General features: G+C 33.5%; 2 protein-coding genes across 4 annotated transcripts; one reads left to right on the forward strand and one right to left on the reverse strand.

Moving 5' to 3' along the window:
- The first annotated feature begins 16,181 nt into the window (after positions 1–16,181).
- Positions 16,182–19,574, forward strand: LOC107840401 (BTB/POZ domain-containing protein At3g05675). The gene is made up of 2 exons (XM_016684257.2): positions 16,182–17,512; positions 19,065–19,574. Exons 1-2 carry the CDS (start codon positions 16,271–16,273, stop codon positions 19,335–19,337), a joined length of 1,515 nt encoding a protein of 504 aa, XP_016539743.1. The 5' UTR covers positions 16,182–16,270; the 3' UTR covers positions 19,338–19,574.
- Positions 19,575–20,183: 609 nt separating this feature from the next.
- LOC107840402 (uncharacterized protein At1g01500) lies at positions 20,184–23,695 on the reverse strand. 3 transcript variants are annotated; one of them, XM_016684260.2, is made up of 3 exons: positions 23,417–23,695; positions 21,745–22,550; positions 20,184–20,812 (listed from the first exon to the last, which is right to left on the reverse strand). In XM_016684260.2, exons 2-3 carry the CDS (start codon positions 22,450–22,452, stop codon positions 20,591–20,593), a joined length of 930 nt encoding a protein of 309 aa, XP_016539746.1. In that variant the 5' UTR covers positions 22,453–22,550; positions 23,417–23,695; the 3' UTR covers positions 20,184–20,590. The 3 variants fall into 3 exon arrangements, with proteins under 3 accessions (XP_016539746.1, XP_016539744.1, XP_016539745.1); XM_016684258.2 differs by lacking the exon at positions 23,417–23,695 and adding an exon at positions 23,095–23,310; XM_016684259.2 differs by lacking the exon at positions 23,417–23,695 and adding an exon at positions 22,967–23,079.
- Between the last annotated feature and the right edge of the window lie 247 nt (positions 23,696–23,942).

A 23,942-nucleotide genomic window follows, 5' to 3' on the forward strand; every position in this document is an offset into this window, starting at 1 on the left:
CTTCAAATGTCCAAGCCTATAACATAACGTCAATAAATCAAAAGCATTATTGAATAAAAAATGATGAATCATATCATGATAAATAGGGGTGGGATAACGCTTGTAAAGCAATCTCATAGAGTGGTGGATGTAGCTGAGCTGCTGCACTTGTTTCTTTACTTGGACTTGATTCGATTTCTTTTCTTTTGGGAGCCATGTTATCTTAAATTAACAGGAACATAACATAGATTATAATTGATTAATGCATAACAGTAATATAACAGTTCCAACAGACAACTAATCTGTTGCACCAGGTATGTTATCTGTTGCAACATATAACCGACCCATTACAACGGATGAGTAATCCGTAGGAACCATAAAAACAGCACTATCTGTTGCACCTGGTATTTTATCTGATGTAACACATAACTGACCCGTTGCAACGGATGAGTAATCCACTGGAAACCACAAAAATAGATCACTAATCTGTTGCAACATATAACCGACCTGTTGCAATGGATGAGTAAACCGTTGGAAAGAATAAAAATAAATCACTAATCTGTTGCACCAGGTATGTTATCTGTTGCAACAGATAACCGACCTGTTGCAACGGATGAGTAAATCGTTGGAAAGAATAAAAATAGTCCTAATCTGTTGCAAAATGAAGGGTAAACCGTTGGAAAGAATAGAAACAGGTCACTAATCAGTTATCTATTGGATCAATACTGTTTAGAGTTCTTCCAAACAGAAGAGTCATCTGTCGCAACAGATGAATGATCTGTTAGATTGTTCACCTATTGCATCAGATTTTCATAGTTGCATCAGATTTTCATCTGTTGCATCATATATTTCATCTATTACATCAGATGTTTCAACTATTGCAATACAATTTCTACTAAGACAAACAACAAATCAACCCAGCAACACCAACACATCACACACACACACACTAAGAACATCAATTGTGACCAAAAATCACCAATAAATTCGAATTAACAGTACGACAACAAGAAGAAGAAATGCAGAAATGTCAGAAATTAGGGTTTTATTTAGTCCACATTTCAATACTAGAAGAGTAGTTGGCTCAAGTTCCACTATTTCTTCATAATTTTTTACCTGTAAAAAAAAAGGGAAGGACGAAAAACTCGAAGTTGTTGTCGCCGGAGAAGTATTCACATCGATTGACAGTTGAAAGTCGAAAAGGAACTCGCCCGACTATTTGTCGCCGGAGGTTGAAGGGAGAAATTTTGCAAAACTGTTGGTTGGGAGAGAGTTGAGAGAAGCTGGAGAGAAAGGAAAGAGTGGTTGATTTGGATTGAAGAGGGGTGTGGGTTGGGTTGATTTGTATTTTTGAAAAGATTAAAAAGTTTTGAAAATATTAATCAAGTCCACAATTAACTTAATCAAGTATTCTAATGATGTTTGACCCTATCTGTTGGTCAATATCACCAATCCTTCATTCAAGACTTAAAAGACATCTTTCCTTCAATTTTCTCATGATAGTTTGGTATGAAGAAAAATATTTTTTTGCGTAAAATTGTTTTTTGGAAAGCATTTTCTAGAAAATTAAGTAGATTTCTTACTTATTTTCTTGTGTTTCGTACGCTATCAAAAAAGTATAAATAACATAAATACCAATCCTTTTGGAAGAAATTACACTCTCTCCCACTTTTTAAATTACTTTACTCTCTCTCCCTATTAATATACATCACATAATCGACATATACATAATATTCTGCGTATATGTTGAAATTTTTGTAATATATTTAGGGAGTTGGAATTTTTTATAATATTGGAAACATAAATTGTGTATTTATGTAATTTTTAGATCAAAAAATATTATTATCTTAAAAATATTTATACATAATTTAGACAAATACTATGGGAGGTGGGGTGAGGATATATATGAGGATGGTAAAAATTCATTCGCCTTCCCCCTCCTCCCACCACCCCACACACACACACAAAAAAAAAAAAAAACAGTATGTATTTTCAGAAAAAATGTAACCAACCGAAGAATTATAGAGAGATTTACCACGAGATAAATGTCACCACACAAATTTCCTATATTTACCTATTTTAAATAGGACTATATTTCTCTCCTCTTCATAGTTTTAAAAAATAATTTTACTATTGGTAGAAAGAACAAATACCATCGAGGCAAGACTGCTTCACGTAGAATACAATCAAATCCATATCCAAAATTTTAGCCAGCAGCAATTGGAGGAGTTTTACGTTAATTAACTGCGATATCTTATGTTGACTCTTCACCTAATTATGATGTTTATATTTTCAATTATCATTAAACAAATAGCTTAAACTATAATTAAAATTCTGATTACTCATTCTCCTTTCACTTTCACCGACATCAACAAGTTTGGTGAAGTAGGTAAAAGGACACCGTGATGCACATGTATTGTTAAATTCTTTGTTACGATCATATTTATTACTGCTTCACAGGGAACAAAATTAACATGCCCTGTGAGAATTAAGAAAATTGATAATTCCCATTTCACAAATTAGCTTGTTAGTTTATAAGTAAAGATATTGATTTTGTAATTACTCCCTCCGTATAACAATAGTTGTCTACTAATTGACTTAATACACATATTAAGAAACAATAAATAAGATAATTTTACTATTTAAATCACTTTGTGATAGCCGTATAGACTGCGTACATCTTATCCTCCCCAAACCTCATTTTGTGAGAATCCATTGAATTTATTGTTGTTGTATGTCATCTTTTGAATATAATAAATTTAATATTTTAAAAAATATATTAGGTAATGAATAATATTTAATATTAAATATAAAATTGATAGTAAAAAATAAATAATTTAATATTTTTTAAAATTGAATAAATATTATTAAATTTTTATTTTTAATATAATAAACAAATATTATTGAATGCTCATGAGTCACCCAAACTTACAGCAAAATTAAAGGTGGGGTACTTAGCCATGTATTGTCGTACACCAAAAGTAAATGAAAGAATTAAAAGACACATCAGTATACAATAGTATTAGTTTGTTTTCCTTTTAATTTTATTTTTCTTCCTAGAATTCTCTAATCCTGCATTATTTTTATTGAAAATATATTCTATCCAGTTCAAGTTATATACTTTCATTAGACCTCGCACAATTATTAAGAGAATACTGTAAAGGGGTCGTTTAGTGAGAGGTGTTAAAGCAAATAATTTTGATATAAAATAATAATTTTAAAATCAAATTTTTTAATGTATGTTGGGTTGATAAAATTCGAATAACTTATCTTGGGACTAATAAATAGTATCGGGATAAATTATCCACATAATTGGTGGGATAACAATCTCATCATAATTTATTCTTGGGATAAATTTATAAGAGGACAAAATTACCCCTACCTATATTCATGCATGGGCCACTTTATGTACGTATGTATGTGCATAATTAATTAATCAATCTAACTCAACCACTTTAGGCGATGCATAAATTATACTGACATAACCATACACGTAAACCAAATAGTAAGGTAGTAATTTTATATTTATACAAATGATAAACATTATAATTTGACCATCTGGATGGCTAACAAATTATATAACATAGGTAAACATGTTAAATAACTATAGGAATATTTTATGCATATTAATATTTTTCACATTTTATGTTAAACATTTGATGAATAATAAACTAAAAACTTTTCAAAAATGCATAAAATGTAGATGAATATTAAATTTTATTTGTTTTAAGTTGAAATTTGTAATGAATTAATCCTCAATATTTTTATAAATATTAAAATTATTAGAGTTATAATTAACCTATCTTCAATTGAGTAATATTTACCGACAACTCAAATTACCCCCAAACCCACAAATTTATATTAACCTCTTATAACTAGTTTTTCAGCCAAAGACAAATTTAATTAACTGGCACATGCCTTGTCGTAGTTATAAGCCATTGTTAAGCATTTGAATTGAAATGTTGATCACTATATTATATGAGTGATCTGTGTTCGCAATTGACTCTATTGTTTAATTACATATTTTAAATTAAATAGTTTTTTAATCACTTGAAAATTGACACTACTAGAAAACAGTAAATGGAATGTGGTCGGAAAATAAGGTAGTTACGACTACTTGATGGTAGTCGGAATATAGCTTGTCGGAAAATCTTTTCCGACTAAAGTAGTCAGAAATTTTCGACTACTTTAGACGAAAATGTAGTCGGAAATTTAATAAAAAATTATTTAATAATCTTATTCCAACTACTGTAGTCAAAAAATTAATAAAGAATTATTTAATAATTTTAATTATTCCGACTAATATAGTCAAAAATTTAATAAATAAATATTTAATAATTATAATTATTTTGACTACTGTGATCGGAAATTTAATAAATAATTATTTAATAATGTAACTATGCCGACTACTGTAGTCGAAAATTTAATAAATAAATATTTAATAATTATAATTATTTTGACTATTGTGGTCGAAAAAATAATAAATAATTATTTAATAATGTAATTATTCCGACTACTGTAGTCAGAAATTTAATAAATAAGTATTTAATAATTATAATTATTTCGACCAATGTAGTCGAAAATTTTATAAATAATTATTTAATAATTTTAATTATTCTGACCACTATAGTCGGGAAATTATTAAAAAATTATTTAATAATGATTATTATTATTTAATAAATAATTAAATAATTATTATATTGCATTAGCTTACACTGCTTTCAGATCATAAACAACATAACTAATGTATTTTTCACAATTGGATCAAACACGATAAAAATTTATAAATACAACCACTTTAAACCATTCAAAACAAATATCAAATCAAATAGTTTAAACATCTAAATGTCACAACAAAAACAAGAACAATAACTACAATCTAATTATCATCAGATTCATTATCTTCCTCGTCCTGAAATACTTGCGGCATGTGTTTCTTAACCAACTCCTCCAATTTATCAAATTTAGCAAACTTAGCATCGTTAGCTGCACATTTTTGCGTCAATTCCACAATTTGCTTTTTCATCGCTTCCATTTCTTCCATAGTTTGTAAAGTAGAAGAGGAACTGGGAAACAACGAAGTACTACTCGAGGATTGGAGGACCCCTGTCCCATGGGTTTTACCTTTCTTTGGACCACCTACCACAGTTGTCCACATATTATTCAGCTCTTCAGGTGATGGTTGGACCACGGTACCATCCTCTGAAGTAGGTTGGGTTTGACGCCACTCTTCTATGCTTTTTTGAAATTCTTCCTGAAAGAAAAATTATTTGTCAGTATGTAAACAAGCAAAGTTGAGTAATAATAAAACAGTGTATGTAAAAGTTATTATCTTACATATGCATTCTTAGCACGCGGTTCAACCCAATCTCCTCTTGTACTGTCCTTATTTTTCTTCCTATGCGTATCTTCGTAGACATCAATAAAAGGGCGCTCTTTTCCCCTATTTTCATATTCCTGTAAAATTTTAGAAAAAGAGATAATGCAAGTATGAAGATAAGTTCTGACAACATAGACCAAAACATCTTAAGACTAATAATAGATCATGGAGTCCATGATTCGAAAATACTCAAATCCAACAAAAGTAGTAGTTTAGGTGGATTCTTTTCAATTGTTTAAGCTATAAATATATAGTTTGGAAGGGGTTTACAACTATATAGGGAGCCAATGCCCCAAAGTTGCTAATACATTCAACAGAAATGTGCCAAAGATTCTATACACTATATAAGAAGCTATAAGTTAAATTGAAACTCCTGCATCAATTTTCAAGTCTTTATACGCCATATAAGAAGCTATAAGTTAGAAACTCTTATTATTTTCCAATAGGAGGTGACATTCAATGGAGTTTCCAACCAGTACTTCCTTTACAAAGTATTACTATCATTTATACAATCCACTTCCCATGAAGACTTATCCCCACTTACCTAGAACTTAAACATATGAAATTTTCTAGTTCTAGCTCTAAGATAAGTTAAAAAGTAAACATTGACAAGCTACAAACATCATCTTGAAACATCCTATCAATCGTTTACCTTGTTAAGACTTAGGATATCACTAAAGATGACTCTTTTTCTTATTTTGTAGCTTTACCTTAACCAAGCTTAAGAAATATAAAAAACTTTGGTCCTTTATTATTCCTTTTTCCTATTGTTTCAATCCCCAGGATGTGCATATTTGAAACCTCAGTTTAATAGAGAAGAAGAAATTAAAGACTTATATCTTTTGGTCAATAACTTATGTAGGACACTAACGTGTATTTTCCACACACTACATGTCAGAACTTCTATTGTATGTTGTATAAATTCAATATTTAAGCATCAAACCAAGATAAGATATCCATTATTTCTATGTAGATACAATGCAAACACTTCTTTACACGAATGACAAAGTTTGATCAGAGATAAGGAAAGAAAGTACTTAGAAGGTTCTGCAATATTTGAGTTGGCTGAATATACTTCTAAAATGTTAGCATTCGTTTATATTCAAACACATGGAAATAAGACAAATTATGATGTAATTTCACAAGGGGTTCCATATCCCAACATATACAAATGACCCCTCAAATGCTCCTTGTTTTTTCATCTTTTGCAATGGCTTCCTATCACTATAGCATTATAGTAACAACCAGCAGATGTTCCAACAAATGAATAACCCCAGACCACCAAAATTGAAAACCCAATTTGTTAAAAACTTTCAATAAACTAACACGATGGAGCTTCAAAAAACTCAGTTTGCATATGAGTTATTGTAAGAATGTTTGTTTGACCAGGCAACATACCTCAACTTGGTCTCAGCTGACAACTAAACACTCTAGCTCGTTTTCATTATATCTCATGAACATATGATGCTAACGTGGCACATTAATTTATAAGATGGAAGTGTTCAAATGGCACAGTTGACACAAGTTGAAGTATCTCGATGTGGAAATCGGAGTATTTACAATGTTTATTTATCATTATTCCCAAAAAGAAAAAAAAGTTAGTTTTTCTTTCTCTCTTATTTTTTTAAGAAGATTTCTATAATCAGATCCTTCAAAAGCTAGCTCTTAGAAACATTAAAATAAATAGTTTAAACCTGATGCATAAACAGAACCTATCTAAATTGTTTTTCCTAGCACAAAAGTCAATTCATTTCTCTCAAAGTCACAACTGATGGAAGTTCATAAAACACTACGCTAGCATTTGGCCATTATTTTTATGTGCACATTGCTTAAGATGCGAATGACCAGGTTTGATCAGAGATAAGGAAAGAAAGTACTTAGAAGGTTCTGCAAAATTTGAGTTGGCTGAATATACTTCTAAAATGATTGTTAAAAGGTGTAAGAAAAGGTTCATTTAACATCATAATTAGGAAGACCTGAGCAAGGAAAAAAGCAGCCGAACTTAAACTGATTCGGAGAAATATTCGTACTGAGGGTGCAAATGAGTCTATTTACAAACTTAGAATGAGTATTGCATACTGATAGGGGTGTTGATGGTTTGGTTTAGATCGATTTTTGATTAAAACCAAAACCAAACCACCATCACCAACAAACCCAGTGTATTCCCACCAAGTGGTAATACAAGATGAACAATATCAAGTTCACAAGAAAAGAAACAAGCAACAACAAGAGAAACAAGATGTCAACAATGCTAGTGAATCGAAATATGCCACACACGGCTTTACTAGACTTCAATATGATCAACAACCAGAGCCACAAGATGTCAACAATGCTAGTGAATCGAAATAGGACACACACGGCTTCACTACACTTCAAGATGAACAACAACAATAAGATAACAACAATAGTGAATCAAAAGAGCCCCCACACGGCTTCACTATGTCCCGGTATAGAACAGTGAACTAAACCGGACAAATCAAAAATTTAAACTATTATTACCAGTTTCCATCGGTGTGTAGCGAAACTCATCAAATCTCCAGTGTGAAATAAGCCACCCGTTTGAGACGCTTTATTTGCCTTTGCCCGTTCCCTCATTGCCCTATATTTAGGAGTATCCCATTTTTTCAAAAATTGATCCCACACATTAGCATTCAGCCATCCAGGTTTTTCCAAGTGCCTCCGAGCCTCATGCAAATGTTCTTTGATAAATTGAGCTGCTTTCAACTTGAAAATGTGTTGTATTTCATCATCCTGACAAGAATTCCATGCATACTTTGTCTGCAAAATAGTTTAATATAAAGTCATGAAATGAGTTGACAGATATAAAGGTAAATTCATCATTGATAGAATGCTGAAATGGTAAATTCTTTGATTTTGATTATACCACAAACTGATTCCACATAAGCACTTTGATGTCGAGTTGAATCTCATTCCAACTACCCCACGGCTCCGTATAAAATGGTTTAGTTGCTTCTATAACCATATGTCCGCCGGCATAAGCGGGAATGAACCTGCAATAAAATTACATTAAATTATCTTAGCTTTCGAAAATTTTAAAAATTATGAAAAATCATGAGATTTACTTACCCATTATCATCAGGAGCAATAATTAGCCTCTCATTGCCGTCATATTCTACTACCTCTTTAAATTTAGGAATCTGGGAAGTAGCTGTTGTAGCATTAGATGTTGCAGCACTATCAATAGAGGGCGACCTTGATGTGTTGGGACCTCCAATTCTCAATCCAGAAAGGCTAGGTGTGGATGATGTTGAAGGTACAGATGAAGAGCTACTATGCAGACTATTATGGGGAGAAGAGGGCTGGAATTGGTGGGCAGTGGGGGCATGAAAAATGTATTTGGTAGTGAAATAGTTGTCCTTGGAGGAGGAATAATATTTGTAGTAGCTGGTTGAAGAGTTGTGGTAACAGGTGATGGTGGTGGTGGTGGTGTATATTGACCCTTGGAAAGATTATCAAGTCCTTTCTTACCTTTCTTACGCCGTCCATTACAATGACCTTTTAATGCCATTGATTTTCTTTATTAACCATCTAGAAAAAAATAACACAAAAAGGAGTTAGTCTGTGTTATGCTACCCATATATGTTTCTTAGATCAAATAAAAATTAAATTTTGCATTCCCTGTAGTAGTGAGTGAAAGAAAGCTGCATCTACCAGATGCATTACTAAAAAGTAATCTCTGCACATGTGATTAGAGTAACCTGAACATCACATTTTTCCCATATTATATATCCCTCCAAACTTTAATTTGGCAAAATAAATACATAAATAATTACACCTTTTTCACCATTTCACCTCTTATTGTTTAAGTATGTCAGGTACAACTCACTATGCCGACAATACTCCTTTAAGTCCATCCTGGCCTTTAAGTTATCTTTTGTTTTGTTACTTACATCTATCACAGTATTAAACAAGTTGTCAAAAAAGTTTTTTCCAATATGCATGGGATCCAGATAATGAGGCAGAATATTATCCTTCAAGTAATCTAGCTCCCAAAATATACATCGTTTAGTCCAGTTATGTGTTACACCATAACTAGGTATCCTAGATGGTGAAGATTCTGTTACCTTAGGCAGATTCCTCACTCTATCCCAAATTTCTTCTCACAACAAAATTGGCGGTGGCTTCTTAAAATCAGTCTTATTCTTCATAAAATCACTAGTATTTCTCCTAAACTTATGTTGCATTGGCAAGAATCGAAGGTGACAGTCAAACCATGAGTTTTTACCCCTATGTTTAAAAGTGAATGCTTTTGTGTCTTCCATACAACAAGGGCAAGCAAACTTGCCCGCAGTGGATCACCCAGACATCATTCCATAAGAAGGAAAGTCATTTATAGTCCACATCAAAGTAGCACACAGTCTAAAGTTTTGTTTCATTGATACATCATATGCTCCCACACCTTCATGCCACAATAAGTTCAACTCATCAATCAATGGCTGCAGATATACATCAATCAAAACTTTTGGATTGCGAGGACCTGAAATAATACAAGTTAGAAATATATACTGACTCGTCATACACAATTCAGGTGAAAGATTATAAGGAGTCACAAACACTGGCCAACATGAATATGGTGTAGCTGAGATAGAAAATGGAGTGAATCCATCAGTAGATAATCCCAACCTACTGTCTTTTGGTTCACTAGCAAAATCCGGATACACACTATCAAAATGCTTCCATGCTTCTCCATCTGACAGATGACATAAAACACCAGGTGGTCTTTTATTTTCATAGTGCCATCTCATATGAGGAGCAGAGCTCATTGATGCATACGACCTCTTTAATCGTGGTATAAGGGGTAAGTAATGCATCGACTTCACAGGAACCTTTTTCCCTTTAGCATGTATGATTTCCTTATAACAAGGTTGATTACAAAATTTACAATGTTCTAAATTTGCATCTTCCTTATAGAATAACATTCAACCTTTCTCGCAACAGTGAATCCTCTCTGGTGAAAGTCCTAACTTAGAAACCAACTTCTTTATTGTATAGAAATCTTTGGGTAAGTCAAGTTTATTTGGGTTAAGTTCATTCATAAGTCTAATGATATAGTTCATGCCCTCTTGAGAAATTGAATAATCTGACTTAATACTCAGTAACCGAACAGCAACAGATAACTTAGAATGCACTGATCCTTCATACAATGGATGACTAGCTTCCTTTAACTGTTCATAAAAGTGCTTAGCCTCATAATTTGGTTCATTTTGAGCCCCTGAGTGTGTCCCAAAAGCATCCCTGACCATCTCACTATATCGTGAACTTTCAATATTATTCTCTCTTATTGGACTTTCAACATAAATTTGAAAAGCAAAATTATTAGCAGCACTACTCTCTCCATGAGATGTCCACACAGTATAATTCAATATAAAACTCTTCCTATAAAGATGTAATGTAACAGCATCTGAACTCAATAACTTACAACACTTGCAATTCCAGCAAGGACACCTAATTGTCCCTTCAATAAAAAAATCATTAAGTGTTATTGCTCTAGCAATAAATCCAGCTACCCCAGCTTTATATTCCTCTCTCAACCTCGCACGGTTAGGATAAAGTCTATTATACATCCATGTACGATCTTCATTTTCCATCTACATAAGAATGAAAACAATAATAATAGAAAAGATAAACAAAAATAAGAGAGAAAAAAACAATAATAGGGTTGTTTAGAGATGCTACTACGCAGTGGACACAAGCAGAAAACTAAGAGATTCAATACAACATAGTAAAGAAGCCAGCAACAATAGAATATTTTAATTAAAAGAAGAATTTTTTTATCAGTGTTTAATGTCTTGGAATTTTTATATCAGCAACAATAGCTATTTATTTGTTTAATATATATGTAGGACATTTTTTGTGGACCGGAGCAACACTTAGAGAGGGAACAGGTGCTACAATGTCTGATGATGAAGATGAGCTACAGATAGATTTTTTATTAGACCAATTTAGAGGTGATGCACATGAATTGATGGGTATGGGATTTGGTCTTCCTACTGAATCTGAAAGGTCTCTAATGGAGAGGGTCATACAGGAACTCAAATTTGAGCTCAAATAGGTAACCTCAAAAACCATGCATATGAGCAAGTTTTTTTAAGATAAGTATAAAAAAAATATCCAAACAGAGAGCTGAAGCAGGCATGTAGACCTACTGCCTTGTCAACTCAAAAACTAACCATTTCACCTCTTTTTTAGTTTGACATGAACTTTGTTGTTGATACTTATCAAGTGCTAATTTGTAGCTTCGGATATCATAGCTATCGTTTGGTTGTTGCAGGGATTTAGATCAAAAATTGAAGATATGAGGGAAGAGATACTGAGAAAGAGAAGAGCTGGGAAGATACCTGGTGAAACCACTATTGTTTTAAAGAATTGGTCGCATAAACACTCTAAATGTACTTATCCTACTGTAAGTCACTCACCCAATATATAGTAATTATTTCTTGTGAAACCTGAAAATTCCTTAGTTCCTGATTAAGTTGTGCGGACTCTTCACTTTTCATGTACCCATTGACATCTTTGAATGAAGAGTCCCAGCAACACAGGTTCTTGAAACACTCTCTTGACATGGATTAACTAACTCTAGCAATATAATGTCATACATATATATTTAATTCAGTTTCAAACATAGCAGTAAAAAGCAGAGAATAAATAGACAACGTATCTAGGCACCAAATATTGGTGTTGCCAATGCAGCAACTACAGTTGAAAGAGATATGAGAGAGCGGAAACATATAAAGGTTTCAGATGCAAGGGTACATTATTAAGCTTTATGCTCTCTTAAATATGATCATCTAACTAAGTGGGTTAAATTAGATAGTCCACACCAATATATTGTATTCCTGTTTTAAAGTCCCTTGGGTCCCCCCGTAGAGGAAGCCATTTCTACAATCACCAAAGTGGATATGCATGCGACACGGACAATGGATCACTTTTGTTGCCCCATTTCTTTAAGAAAGTGTCTTGACAAATCCCAGATTAAACCCTGATGTTTTTCCATCTGGTTGCTTTCTAGCTGGCAAATATAAAAATCAGATGAGATTTTTCTCGTACTTGGTTTCTGAGTCGGACGTTGTTAGATTTATGTTGACTTGATCAACCTGCAATTGAATCATAGATAGAGGGTATGCAAACTAAGGCTTGCTGATTAGTTTGCTCTATTCTTTTATTGTAACTACGCAAACAAATCACATAGGCGTAAGGTGAATAAATTACCCTCATCAGTAAGAAATTCTAAGGGCAAAAAAAGACAAATAACTTGTAAAAGCCACACATCTAGAATAACAAGAAGGCAGAAACCTCAGCTTAGCCTAAAGATGAAAAAGACAAGCTCTGTATGCAACAAGGTTTACACATTGTTGGACATTGCCAATTTACTAACAATTGAAAAAGAAGATTCACCAAGTAAGTTCATTTTTTACCTCGAATCAGTGAAATTGACCGTCGTCGTTACCATTTTTTGCGAGAGACGCAACCTTTACGACCAACTTTTGAGAGAGACGCAAAGAGAAGAGAGCCGAGAGAGAGAAGAGAGCTGAGAAAGAGAAGATAGAAGTGTGCCCTAGAGAGAGAAAGTAAAAGAGAGAGAGAATTGGGAAAGCTGTGCATTTAGGGTATATTAAAAGTAAATTTCCGACTACTTCAGTCGGAAATAAATTTAATATGTTTAATTATTTAAAGTTTCCGACTACTTCGGTCGGTTAAGTAGTTAATATAATAAATTATGTATTGAAATTAATTATTTATAAGATTTCCGACTACAGTAGTCGGAAAGAATTTTATTTTATTTAATTATTTAATTTTTCGGACTACATCAGTTGGTTATATATATTTGATATTTGATACTTACAATTTAATTATATATTTAAATTAATTAATACAACTTAATTAAATGTTTAAATTAATTAATACGATGTGAAAGACTACCGTGTAACTTATATTTTACATATAATTATTTATTTAATAATTCAATATAACGTTCTGACCACTACAGTCAGTACAAATTAAATATATTTAATTATTTAATTAATTATATTTTCAACTACAGTAGTTGGAAATACATATTTAATTATTTATTTAAATAATTATTTAATTTTGGTGTAAGGGTACGATTATATATTTACTAATATATTTAATTAATTATTTTCATTTTCAACTACAACGGTTAGAAATATATATTAATAATTTATTTTACTTATTTTTTAAATTTCGCATAAGGAACTGCTTATACATTTAGTAAAATATTTATTTAATTATTTATATTTATGACTATGGTGGTCGGATATATACTTAATTATTATTAATTTTATTTAGTTATTAGTATTTCCGACTACAGTAGTCAGAAATATAAATTTAATAATTTATTTAAATAATTATTTAATTTTCTTATAAGGGACTGATCAAATATTTAGAATTACATTTATTTAATTATTTATATTTTCGACTACGGTAGTCGGATATATATATTAAATTAATTATTAATTTTATTTATTTATTACTGTTTCCGACTACTGTAGTCGGAATTTATATTTTTTGAAATTTGCCGCCAAACATTCTGACTGTTTTTGTCACAAAAAGTATTGAAAAAATATTTTGTAAAAAATAAAAATAAAAAAATAATATTTCCGACCGAATTAGTCGGAAATTTTCGACTACGTTTTTCAATCGAAAATTGTCAGTCAAAAAATAGCAAATTTTTGGTAGTGTGATATTGTATATATCAATTAAAATTGATTTTAATATTCTATATTATATGAGTGATATATTTTTAAATGAAGTGACATAAACAACAAATCTTCTTTTACTTTAACAAACTTAAGTTGGAAGTTTTTATTTCAAACTAAATAAGATGTAGTAAGATTTTTTTTAAACACACACGGCATAATCATGAGAAGGCACATGAAAAAAATTAAAGCTAAATAAGATGAAAGTTTTATTTTTAAAATACACAGGATTTAATCAAGAAAATATACACACACACAAAAAATTAAGCTAAATAAGATGAAAGCTTTATTTTTAAGAATAAATATTTAAAGCTTGAAAAGAAATATAAAAAAAAAATTAAATACGATGGAGGGTATTTTTGCAATCAATTAATTTATTTTTAGAAATCATACCATGCATATTACTTTGAATACAACAAATTAAATATTCAATAAAAAATAATTTCAGCATAACTAATCTCAGTATAACTTATCCCAGCATAACTACATTCCCAACCAAACGACCCCTAATTACCTAATGTTTTTCTTTTATTATCTTTCCTGTACTGTAATATATAGTCAAGGAAACAAAGATTGCTTTTCGTTTTTATAAAGGAATAAAGTATAAAAGCTACATTGATCGTTAATTGGGACGCATGAGAAGTAGGTTTAAAGAATTGTGTCATTGCATCCATATGCTTAAAAGGATTGATAATTGTTTTAGTTGGTAAGTTCATGCATTCGACTCACTAACCAGCTAAAAACGAATTAATTATGTATTAGAATTAGCATAAATGATAGTATTATATTTGATAATATTTCAATAGTTATGCATAAACTTCAATATATCAAGTACCATATTTGATTATTAGTTCATATCTTTTACGTTTATCAGTATTTTTTTTAACAAATAAATGACGAGGATATATCTGTAATTTAACAGAAAAAGAGGTGAACCGGACCCTGACGTTCATTAATGAGAAATTTGAAAGAGGCAAGACTACGTGAGAGTATTCATGTGTATATTGCATACATTTATATATACAGTGACGGAATCAGAATTTTCATTAAGTAAGTTCAAAATCAAAAAAAGTGGACATACAAACTAGTCGAGGGGATTTGACATCAATTATATATACATAAAAATTATTTTAATAATCATATATAAATAATATATTTTTTTTATCGAAGAGAGTTCGGATGAACCCTAAATGGCTCTGCCTCTCTGTATATATGCATTCATTGATGACATAGGCGCCATTGGCCTTCGGGACAGTGTGTCCACTACTCATTAACCAAATTCAAATGTTGTCGGGGGAGCTAAATATAAAATATTCCTCCACATTTGAATTTAGGAAAATAGCAGCACATGAATCATATTCATATCATCATTTTTTATTTTCAAATTTCGTCTATGTTTAATTTCTCTTAGATCTATATAAGTTTGGATAGTCTTTCGAAATCTATTCTTTCTATGTTCAAGGAGCTTTTGCAAGAAATTAAAGTACAAGGCTCTAGACAAAAATTATGTACCCAAGCACAAAATGAAAAATGAAAAATGCTAAAGAGATTTGGGATCAATATCATACAATGAGAACATTGGTTTAACAGATTCTCCTAAAGTTATGTATTACTAGTATTTACAACATAATTTTAAAAAATAAAAATAAAAAATTCACTAGTGAAGAGGTAATCTTTATATTTTTAATTAGAGGACGATCTATTTAGAATATAGTATTATTTAATTAATAGTCAGTGGTGGTAGACTTTATACCTAATTACTTTTTTCCATTTCTACTTCCCCCTCTTCTTCTTTTTCTCCTCCATATTCTTTTTTACGCCAATGTCAGGAATTTGCAGTATGTCAAATTTCAGATTAATTTTAGGGGCGAATTCTTGCAATTTCAATCTGGAGTGGCTAACGCTTTACAAAGTTATGACTTAAATGGAGGTCCAAATGGTTATTTGTGCACTTCCTTCAATTTGAGGGGCCAGGCCCAATTGGAGATTTCAGAATCAATGATCCAACAATAAAATGGCCTTATCAGAGATGGGCCCTGGACACGTCATATCATCAACTCGATTTTATCCATTGATAATTATTTACTACGGAGTACAACACATAATACTCTTCTCAACGCTTCCATCAAAAATTTCCCTTATCTGAAACTTTATCGTTGTCAGGAATAACCATATGACGGCAGGCGGCGGCGGTGGTGGTGCCGGCGGAGTTACCTCCGGCAAAAAACGACAACGTGTTGGTAGCAATAGTCGACTTTCTTCAACTATCGGAATTATTGATTCTTCTCGTCCCGATAATACCCTAACGGAACGCTCGCAGAAGCCGTCAGGTATTCGCCGAACATCTTCTCACGCCGTTATTCCACCGTCTTCCTCCTTTACTGCTAGTGGCGGATTCAACGATTCCGCCACGGCTGACGTCGTGCTTCGTCTCTTTGTTGATCAATTGCCGTTGTTCGATACCGATGATTCCGAATCAATCTCAGCCGTTGATTCTGATCAATCTGATGTTCAGATCTATCTCCATTCTGATGTTCTTCGCCGTTCTAAGTACTTTGCTGCTCTCTTATCTGACCGCTGGCAAAAGGAATCAAACGACGGCGATTCCGGTAACTCTTCTAGAATGTTCCGGTTCAATCTCGGCGTTCCCGCTACTCCTAGTTCAGTCGATCATCATTTGACTGTTCTTCAGCTTCTATATTCCAATGACTTCTCTACAACTATTCACAATGTTTCGATAGCTTTATCTGTACTTCCGGTTGCTTTGGAACTGTTATTCGAGGATTGCATTAAGGCTTGTGTTCGGTTCCTTGAGGCCGTACCATGGACTGAAGATGAAGAAAGGAAAATACTCAGTATAGTTCCTTTGTTAGGCGATGAGGAATCTCAAGAGCTACTCGCTAGGGTTTCGATTGACAAAAATGCTTCATCTGAAGAAATGCTTCATGGTTTGATATTATCAGCACTTCATAACCATCCGAACATGGCATTTGCTAAGGCATTTGTAGCTAAGCTATTGAGGGACTTTTCGTCGAAAGAGGCAGCAAAGAGAGTGTTGGACCGTGCATTTCAGAGTAGCTTGAAGATTGTGAAGGAGTCGTTGGAGGAGTACTCAAGTCCTGATTTTAGAGGTGATCATAATGAGACCGAGGCAATTCAGAGGCTGAATTTGCATACTGCAATGACAAATGGGAGGCATTTGTTGTGGTTGGTGGAGAGGATGATTGAACTGAGAGTAGCCGATACAGCTGTACAAGAGTGGAGCAATCAGGCCTCGTTTACTGCTGATTTGCTGAGGGCTCTCCGTGATGATGCATGGAGGAACATCGTTCCAGGGCTTCCTGCAGTTGTGCTTCGATGCACTTGCAAGCTTTCTAATGCAGTCGCCACCGGGACTATCTTGGCTACTAGACAGGTCCGTTTTCATTTCCCCAGGTCTACAAATGATTCTCTTACTAGTATGTGTGAGTGCAAAATGTTCTGTTTATAGGAACAAAAAAGTGTTTATAGCCGTAATGATTTTAAAAAAGAACACTCACCGGAGCCACAGGAACAGAATTATAAGAATTTCCATGAGGAGGTTCTATCACGTTGAAAGGCTCTTTAATGAAACTTTATGAAATTACCAAAATCTAGTATTCCCTCTCGCTTGGTTTCAATGAGTTTTTTATTTGAGCGAAAAAAGAAGGCTATGTCTTCGTCATATGAATACACGTAGTAATAATAGCATGTCACTTCGAATTCGATATGAGAAATTTTGTATTGTTCTTTTTTTCTCTCAAAACATTTGTTTCTGTATCGAGAGATGCGTGCGTTCCATTTCACATAAATATTAGATTCCGTATCAAGAGATGCGTGCATTCCTTTATCACGGAAATATTGCCCCATGACACACCCAGAATATGGGGCCAAAATCCTAGACCATAGAGTTTAGGAAATACACGTATTCCTTTTAGAAAAAGGATAATAACTCACCCAAGTAATGCTCAACTCTGATTTCCTTGTCTACACCTTGTCAACCTTCTCCTTGTCTTTACTTCTTGTACATTGGAGTTGCTGTTGTTGGATGCTTGCTCTACTACTTATGTCATATCTCGATACACATGAATTTTTAGTAACACTACACTTAGAGAGCAACTTAATTTTTCCTTGCCATACTCGTTTCTTTATTTGAATAGTTTGCTGGTAACATCTTGACAGAAGTGTCTTCAGAAGAACAAGGACTTATGGAGTAGAATATTGTCTATAAACGTTATCATGTTAAGACCTTGGGGAACCATGGTTTGGATGCCCCCTATTCTAGCACTTCCACCTAAATTTCCATAGCACAATCTCCTAAAGCCCTTTGACATGCTATCATATTTCATCTGGCGTTTGACTATAGTATCCACTGAGATGCAAGCTTGAATCTGGATCATAGTGTTTTACATGGTTCAGTTTTTCCTTTTAGACATTTTTCCGTATCATATACTGTTGCTCACTCCCCTGTAATGGAAGTTTCACATGTCACTTGGAACAAACGGGCTGCATAGAACCTTCTCTGTTAATTTGTGGTTAAAGATCTAAGTGGATGTAGCACATGATTTATGTTTCTAGAAAACATTCGACCTCAAAAAAGTACAAAGGGAAAATAAAAGGACGAGGTAGTTATGTCTTATCAGCTGAAACTTTAATGGTGTGGATTGTTTCCATGAAATGGTTTGGATATGGACAAAGATTTTCTCCTCCTTTTCTATGTTGTTTTATTTGATGCTGTTGAAATGACTGGTCTAGTTTAAAGGTAAACTTAGTGAAAACCAGAAACATGGACATCCTACAATAACAGCTGCATGTGATTTTTGCTGCTGTGTCAGTTCGGTGTTATCACTTGGCTAGTTAATGTTGTGCTTAATTGATGAAACATAAATAGTGATGCAATTTTTCCACAATCCCTTCTGCTTTACTTCATTTTTCTAATGCCTAAACAGGTTAGAATGAAGATTGTGAAAGATTGGCTTCCAGTGTTGATTTTGTGCAAAGACAATGTAACACCCATGATGCCAAGTCACAAAACGGTATATTTGGAGCTGGAAGACACATTTTTGAGGATTATATCCACGCTTCCCTTGTCTGATGCCCAGGAGTTATTGCAACAGTGTCTCAGCTTTTCAACTAGAAACGTTGAAGACTGTCCTCACTTAATCAGCGCATTTACCACCTGGTTCCGACGAGCAAATAGATTCCCCCAATCAGATATGTGATGGTTCGATGGATAAACATGGGGACACTTTAGTGTCTATTGTTTAGTATCTCTATTCCAAGAGAGACTGCTATTTGTACATAAAACGTGTTATCTCTCCTTTGTACCAGAACTCCAGAAGTAATGTGGATAGCCCGACTCTTAGGTTGGTTACTTGGTGTTGCACAGTATCCTTGATGTAAGAATTGGTTATTAAGAGAATGACCAGTATGCACAGACTTGTCTTTTATTACTAGCATATTTCTTCTCTCGGTAAGAATTAAGATAGAAACTGGCTCCCCCTTCCGTCAGGCTAGTTGGTGATACTGACTTCCATGATTCTATTGTGTGTTCCAACACAATTTAGTAAGGCAGCACAATATTCTATGGCTCTTTACATCGTCATAGGTGGATGTTTTTCTGGAGCTATTCACCGGAAATCAGGGATAGTAATGTATAGCCGTGTAGCTAAAATATTCTTGGAATTGATCAGGAGAGTTTAAAACTAACTCATGCAGTTAACAATTGCAGAAATTCTGCGGATTTCAAAAGGTTCCTATCATATTTGCGAGAGTAGTTGACAGGTTAAACATTCGTTAAGCTTGAGCAGCTATTTCACCTTGTTTAGCTCAAGTGGATGTACCAATTGTATCGAATAAATTAGAATATATAAGCTTATAAGTATCTGACAAGGGGCGGGGCATGTAATGTAGTTGGCAAACTAGGCTTCAACTTTCAGCTGAAATTGGAATTCAGCTACGACAATCAACTGCAGAGAGAGTGTGAAGTCTGAGGCGTAGAAAGCAATAAGGTCAGAGACGAGATGAGATAACCAGAAACACAAAGTAAACAGTAATCTGCTATTCGATTCCCATGAACACGAACTTAGATTAAACCTTTGAACAGACGAAACGTTCACTGATGCATTTGACCATGTTACAATACCAAAAGAAAACCTAGAAACTACTGACAAAATGAAAAAAATGACAGAACACCTATTGAGAAATATGATTCAGAGAAGACTTTTCTAACAAATGAGTATCGGTAGTTAGCAACAAGGTCTATGCCTATACTGTAGCTCAAGTACACAAGATTCAAGTTTTATTCGATGTCCGTCACTGCTGCAAGTTATTTATAAAAGACCAGCTCCGGAAGAAATGGAAAAAGGGCATGAACACAGAACATTTCTGCTTACAAGAAGATCCTATCAGCTTGCATCATCAGCTCTTAGTTTCAGAGAAAGTTACCAGTCAAAATCATGAAGTTAGGAGGTAATCATATTAGACGCCTTCTGAAGTTGGTAGTTCCTTGGTATGTACGAACAAGAAGCCCGACTCCTATACCAATCCCAACGCAAATACTGAGGCCAATTCCAACACCAACTCTTACACCAGAATTGAACCAGGATAGTTCACCATCTTCACCTTCTAGATATTCCATCTTTGAGTAAAGGTTATATTCATCATGCTCCTGTTTGTGTCTTGCAACATCTGTAACCTGCAAATGGATTGTTGGCACACTTTGTGAAAATACATTCATAATAATTGACATAGAAAAAACAGAAGATGGATAAACTTCTTTCTTATGAATAGACTAACATGCATACTATAACACTTCCCACATTCCAGATCACATAAATCAAGGGAAAAATGCTTCCACACCTAAAGAAAGTTCAGTAACTTATCCAGGCATTGCAAATTCTTAACAAGTTCATCCATTCCTATATAAGGGGTTACTTCAGTAGGAAGTTCAGCGAAATTTGATCCGTAAATTATGTCCCCACCCCACCCCACCCCACACACACCAAAAAAGGTGCGTCAGTTGTTATCTTGTTCCTACTGCTTTAGAACTCCCTTCCTCTCTATGTTATAAATTGAAATCAGGAATTTAGCCTGTCATCACGGGAAGAGTCCCCGAAACTGAAAAAAACTGGTAGTGGTAGGTGTGAAGTTCCTGATTACTTAGGTAAGTAAGAGATGCAGTATCTCAAATACTAGCATATATGGTATACCATCACGATAGCAGCAAAGATTTTTTATTTCCTTTCACCCATGTGGTATCCTGGTAAGAAGTAGAAACATCAACACATAAAACGAAAAGGTGAGATACAATTCTGAAACAGACTCTATCCTTTGTTTCCCAAGAGTTCAGGATAAGTTTGCTCATAGTACTCTAGCATTATTGGCTGGTCCTAGGTACTGACAAGCACAAGATAAGAAAATACAGTTACAGAGAAGCTAAAAGCTACTACATCAAATATGGGCTTAAATAATAGACAACACAAATTATTTGGCATGAAGGGTGAAAATTGCTAATTTACTCATGGTTAAACATTGAGTCGTAAATTATCTCAAAGAGAAAAGCTAAAACTTACAACCACTGTATAGGTGTAACCCATAAACATCAAATCGCCACAACTAGTAGTGTACCTGCATTGCATACGAAGAGGAAACATGGTACTGGCTTTCGGTTGCCTCATATTCTGGTATAGGTTCCAGCATTCCTTGCCTTTGTTGCTTCTTCCGGTGGCCGAGTTCCAGGGCCCTTGTCAGTATAATTGGTTTCCCTGAGAAACAACCAGCCACATAAACTTCAATTACAGGAGAAACCAAATCCATACCGAGGTGTTGGTTTCCTTTGGGAGAGTTAGAGCTAGAGCCAGCAAGCACATCTGTTTCACAATTGATGCTCCAAGATTGTCCATGATTTTCAGATTCACTTACAAAACCACTGCGATCACATAGTTCTAAAGAGCCATACAACACAACAACATCCCTATCGTAAACCTCAAATTTCACACTTCCTGTCATACTTATACTATCCGTACTAACAAAAGTGACCTCCTCGGATTTCTTATCGTACCTATCTCTTCTGAGTACAGTGGATACACCATCAGAATAAATTCCAGTCCGCGCACCATTTACTTCCAAAAGGGTATCGCGTTTTAGTGGAACATGGTTCACTGTGAGGTACTCGGCGGTCAACTCATCAAGCTCACATTTGCTAATTCTAACATAAAACACTCTCAAATCTAGCCACTGTAAAGATAGCTTAAATCCTGATTGATAAGGAGAGTGCCTTATGAGGCTATGACCATTCTCAGCCACTCCATTCCCATTCCCATGTGAGCTCTCCATTCCTTCACAAAAATCAAAGCTATTGCTCACCAAAATCCATCAAGATTTAGTTGGTAAGGAACCCCAAATGTAGTATACCTCATAACAGTAAAAAGAACCTGAAAAAGAGAAAACAACAAGAGAGATTTTGTTACAAGTCCCACACATTTGAGAGAACACAAAGAAAAAGGAAAGAACAAGAACACGTAAAAACTAACTGAACTCCTTAGAAAAAGATATGAAAGAGATGGATTTCCAATAAAAGAGGTTCATAAAAGAATCTAAATAGTACTAAATCTTTCTTCTCCATACACACAAGTAAAGAAGGCCACAACCCTACAACAAAAAAGTGCATCACATCAAATAGAAAAGGATGGAGAGAGCATAAAGGTGGGACCTTTATAGAGCAAAATTTATCACTAGTAAAAAGTTTAAAAAAGCAATGGCACAGTGAAAGAATTAAGAAGGCCTAAACCACCTTGACAGCAAGCCAAAATCAAGAAATGTATAAAGCAAAAATGATAAACTGAATTACCAAAAAGCTAAAACTCCATCACTAAGAAGAAAGTTCAAATCTTGAATTACTATAACCTTATGAAGAGGGCTAATGGTATAACCCCAAGAAATGATAATTGTGAATAATAAAGAAGATGAATAAATTACCAGATTCAGGAGAACATAGAGATAAAGAGAGAGAATGTGAACCCCTTCAAATTCCAAAAACAAATTTATTTTTTTATTTTTTTTAAATTTTATTTTTCACAAAGAGGATCATTTATTTATTTAAGAAGAAGAAAAGGAGTACTTAAAGGCAATCAAATTCCAAACAAAAGACCAAAGCAGCATGAGGCAGTAAACGACAGAGTGTGTAAGACGTCAGGTATACAAACAAAACAGCATAAAACACAAAACTTGTGTGAAAGATAGCATCATCATTCAGCTGCAGCAAGCAAAACTCAACAACCATAAAAAGCATACAACTCACGTCTTTGCCTGTACTTTATAAGCTTCACTATCTGAGACACCAAAACTATCTAATTTAAAGACACCCACATTAAACTTCAAGAATCGATTTTTTATGTTTCAGCTGTAAATACATAATCCTTAGAATAAATGAGGGTTGCCTTTTAGACCCTCATTAAAACTTCAAGAATCGTCTCAGAATAAATGTGTCACCTTAGAATCAAATATATTAAGAATTTAATAACATTTAATTTACTAAACTATACTCTCTTCATTTTAATTTATTTATGTGATTTAGATCAACATGAAGTTCAAGAAGCTGAAAAAAATTGAATTTGTAATTTAAAACTGCAGATATATACTATATAAATGTCTTTTTAATTTTATGCTCTAAAACTGTCTTACGAAAATTTAAAATTAAAAACAACATAAAATTTTACAAGTGAGGTCTAAGAAGGTTGACGTTTGTGGAGACCTTATTACTACCTCGGAGAGATATTTGAGATAAAGATTGTTTTCAAAAGATCTCAGCCCAAGATGAAATTAAA

Source organism: Capsicum annuum, chromosome 8 (assembly GCF_002878395.1).
Source record: "Capsicum annuum cultivar UCD-10X-F1 chromosome 8, UCD10Xv1.1, whole genome shotgun sequence".
NCBI lineage: Eukaryota > Viridiplantae > Streptophyta > Magnoliopsida > Solanales > Solanaceae > Capsicum > Capsicum annuum.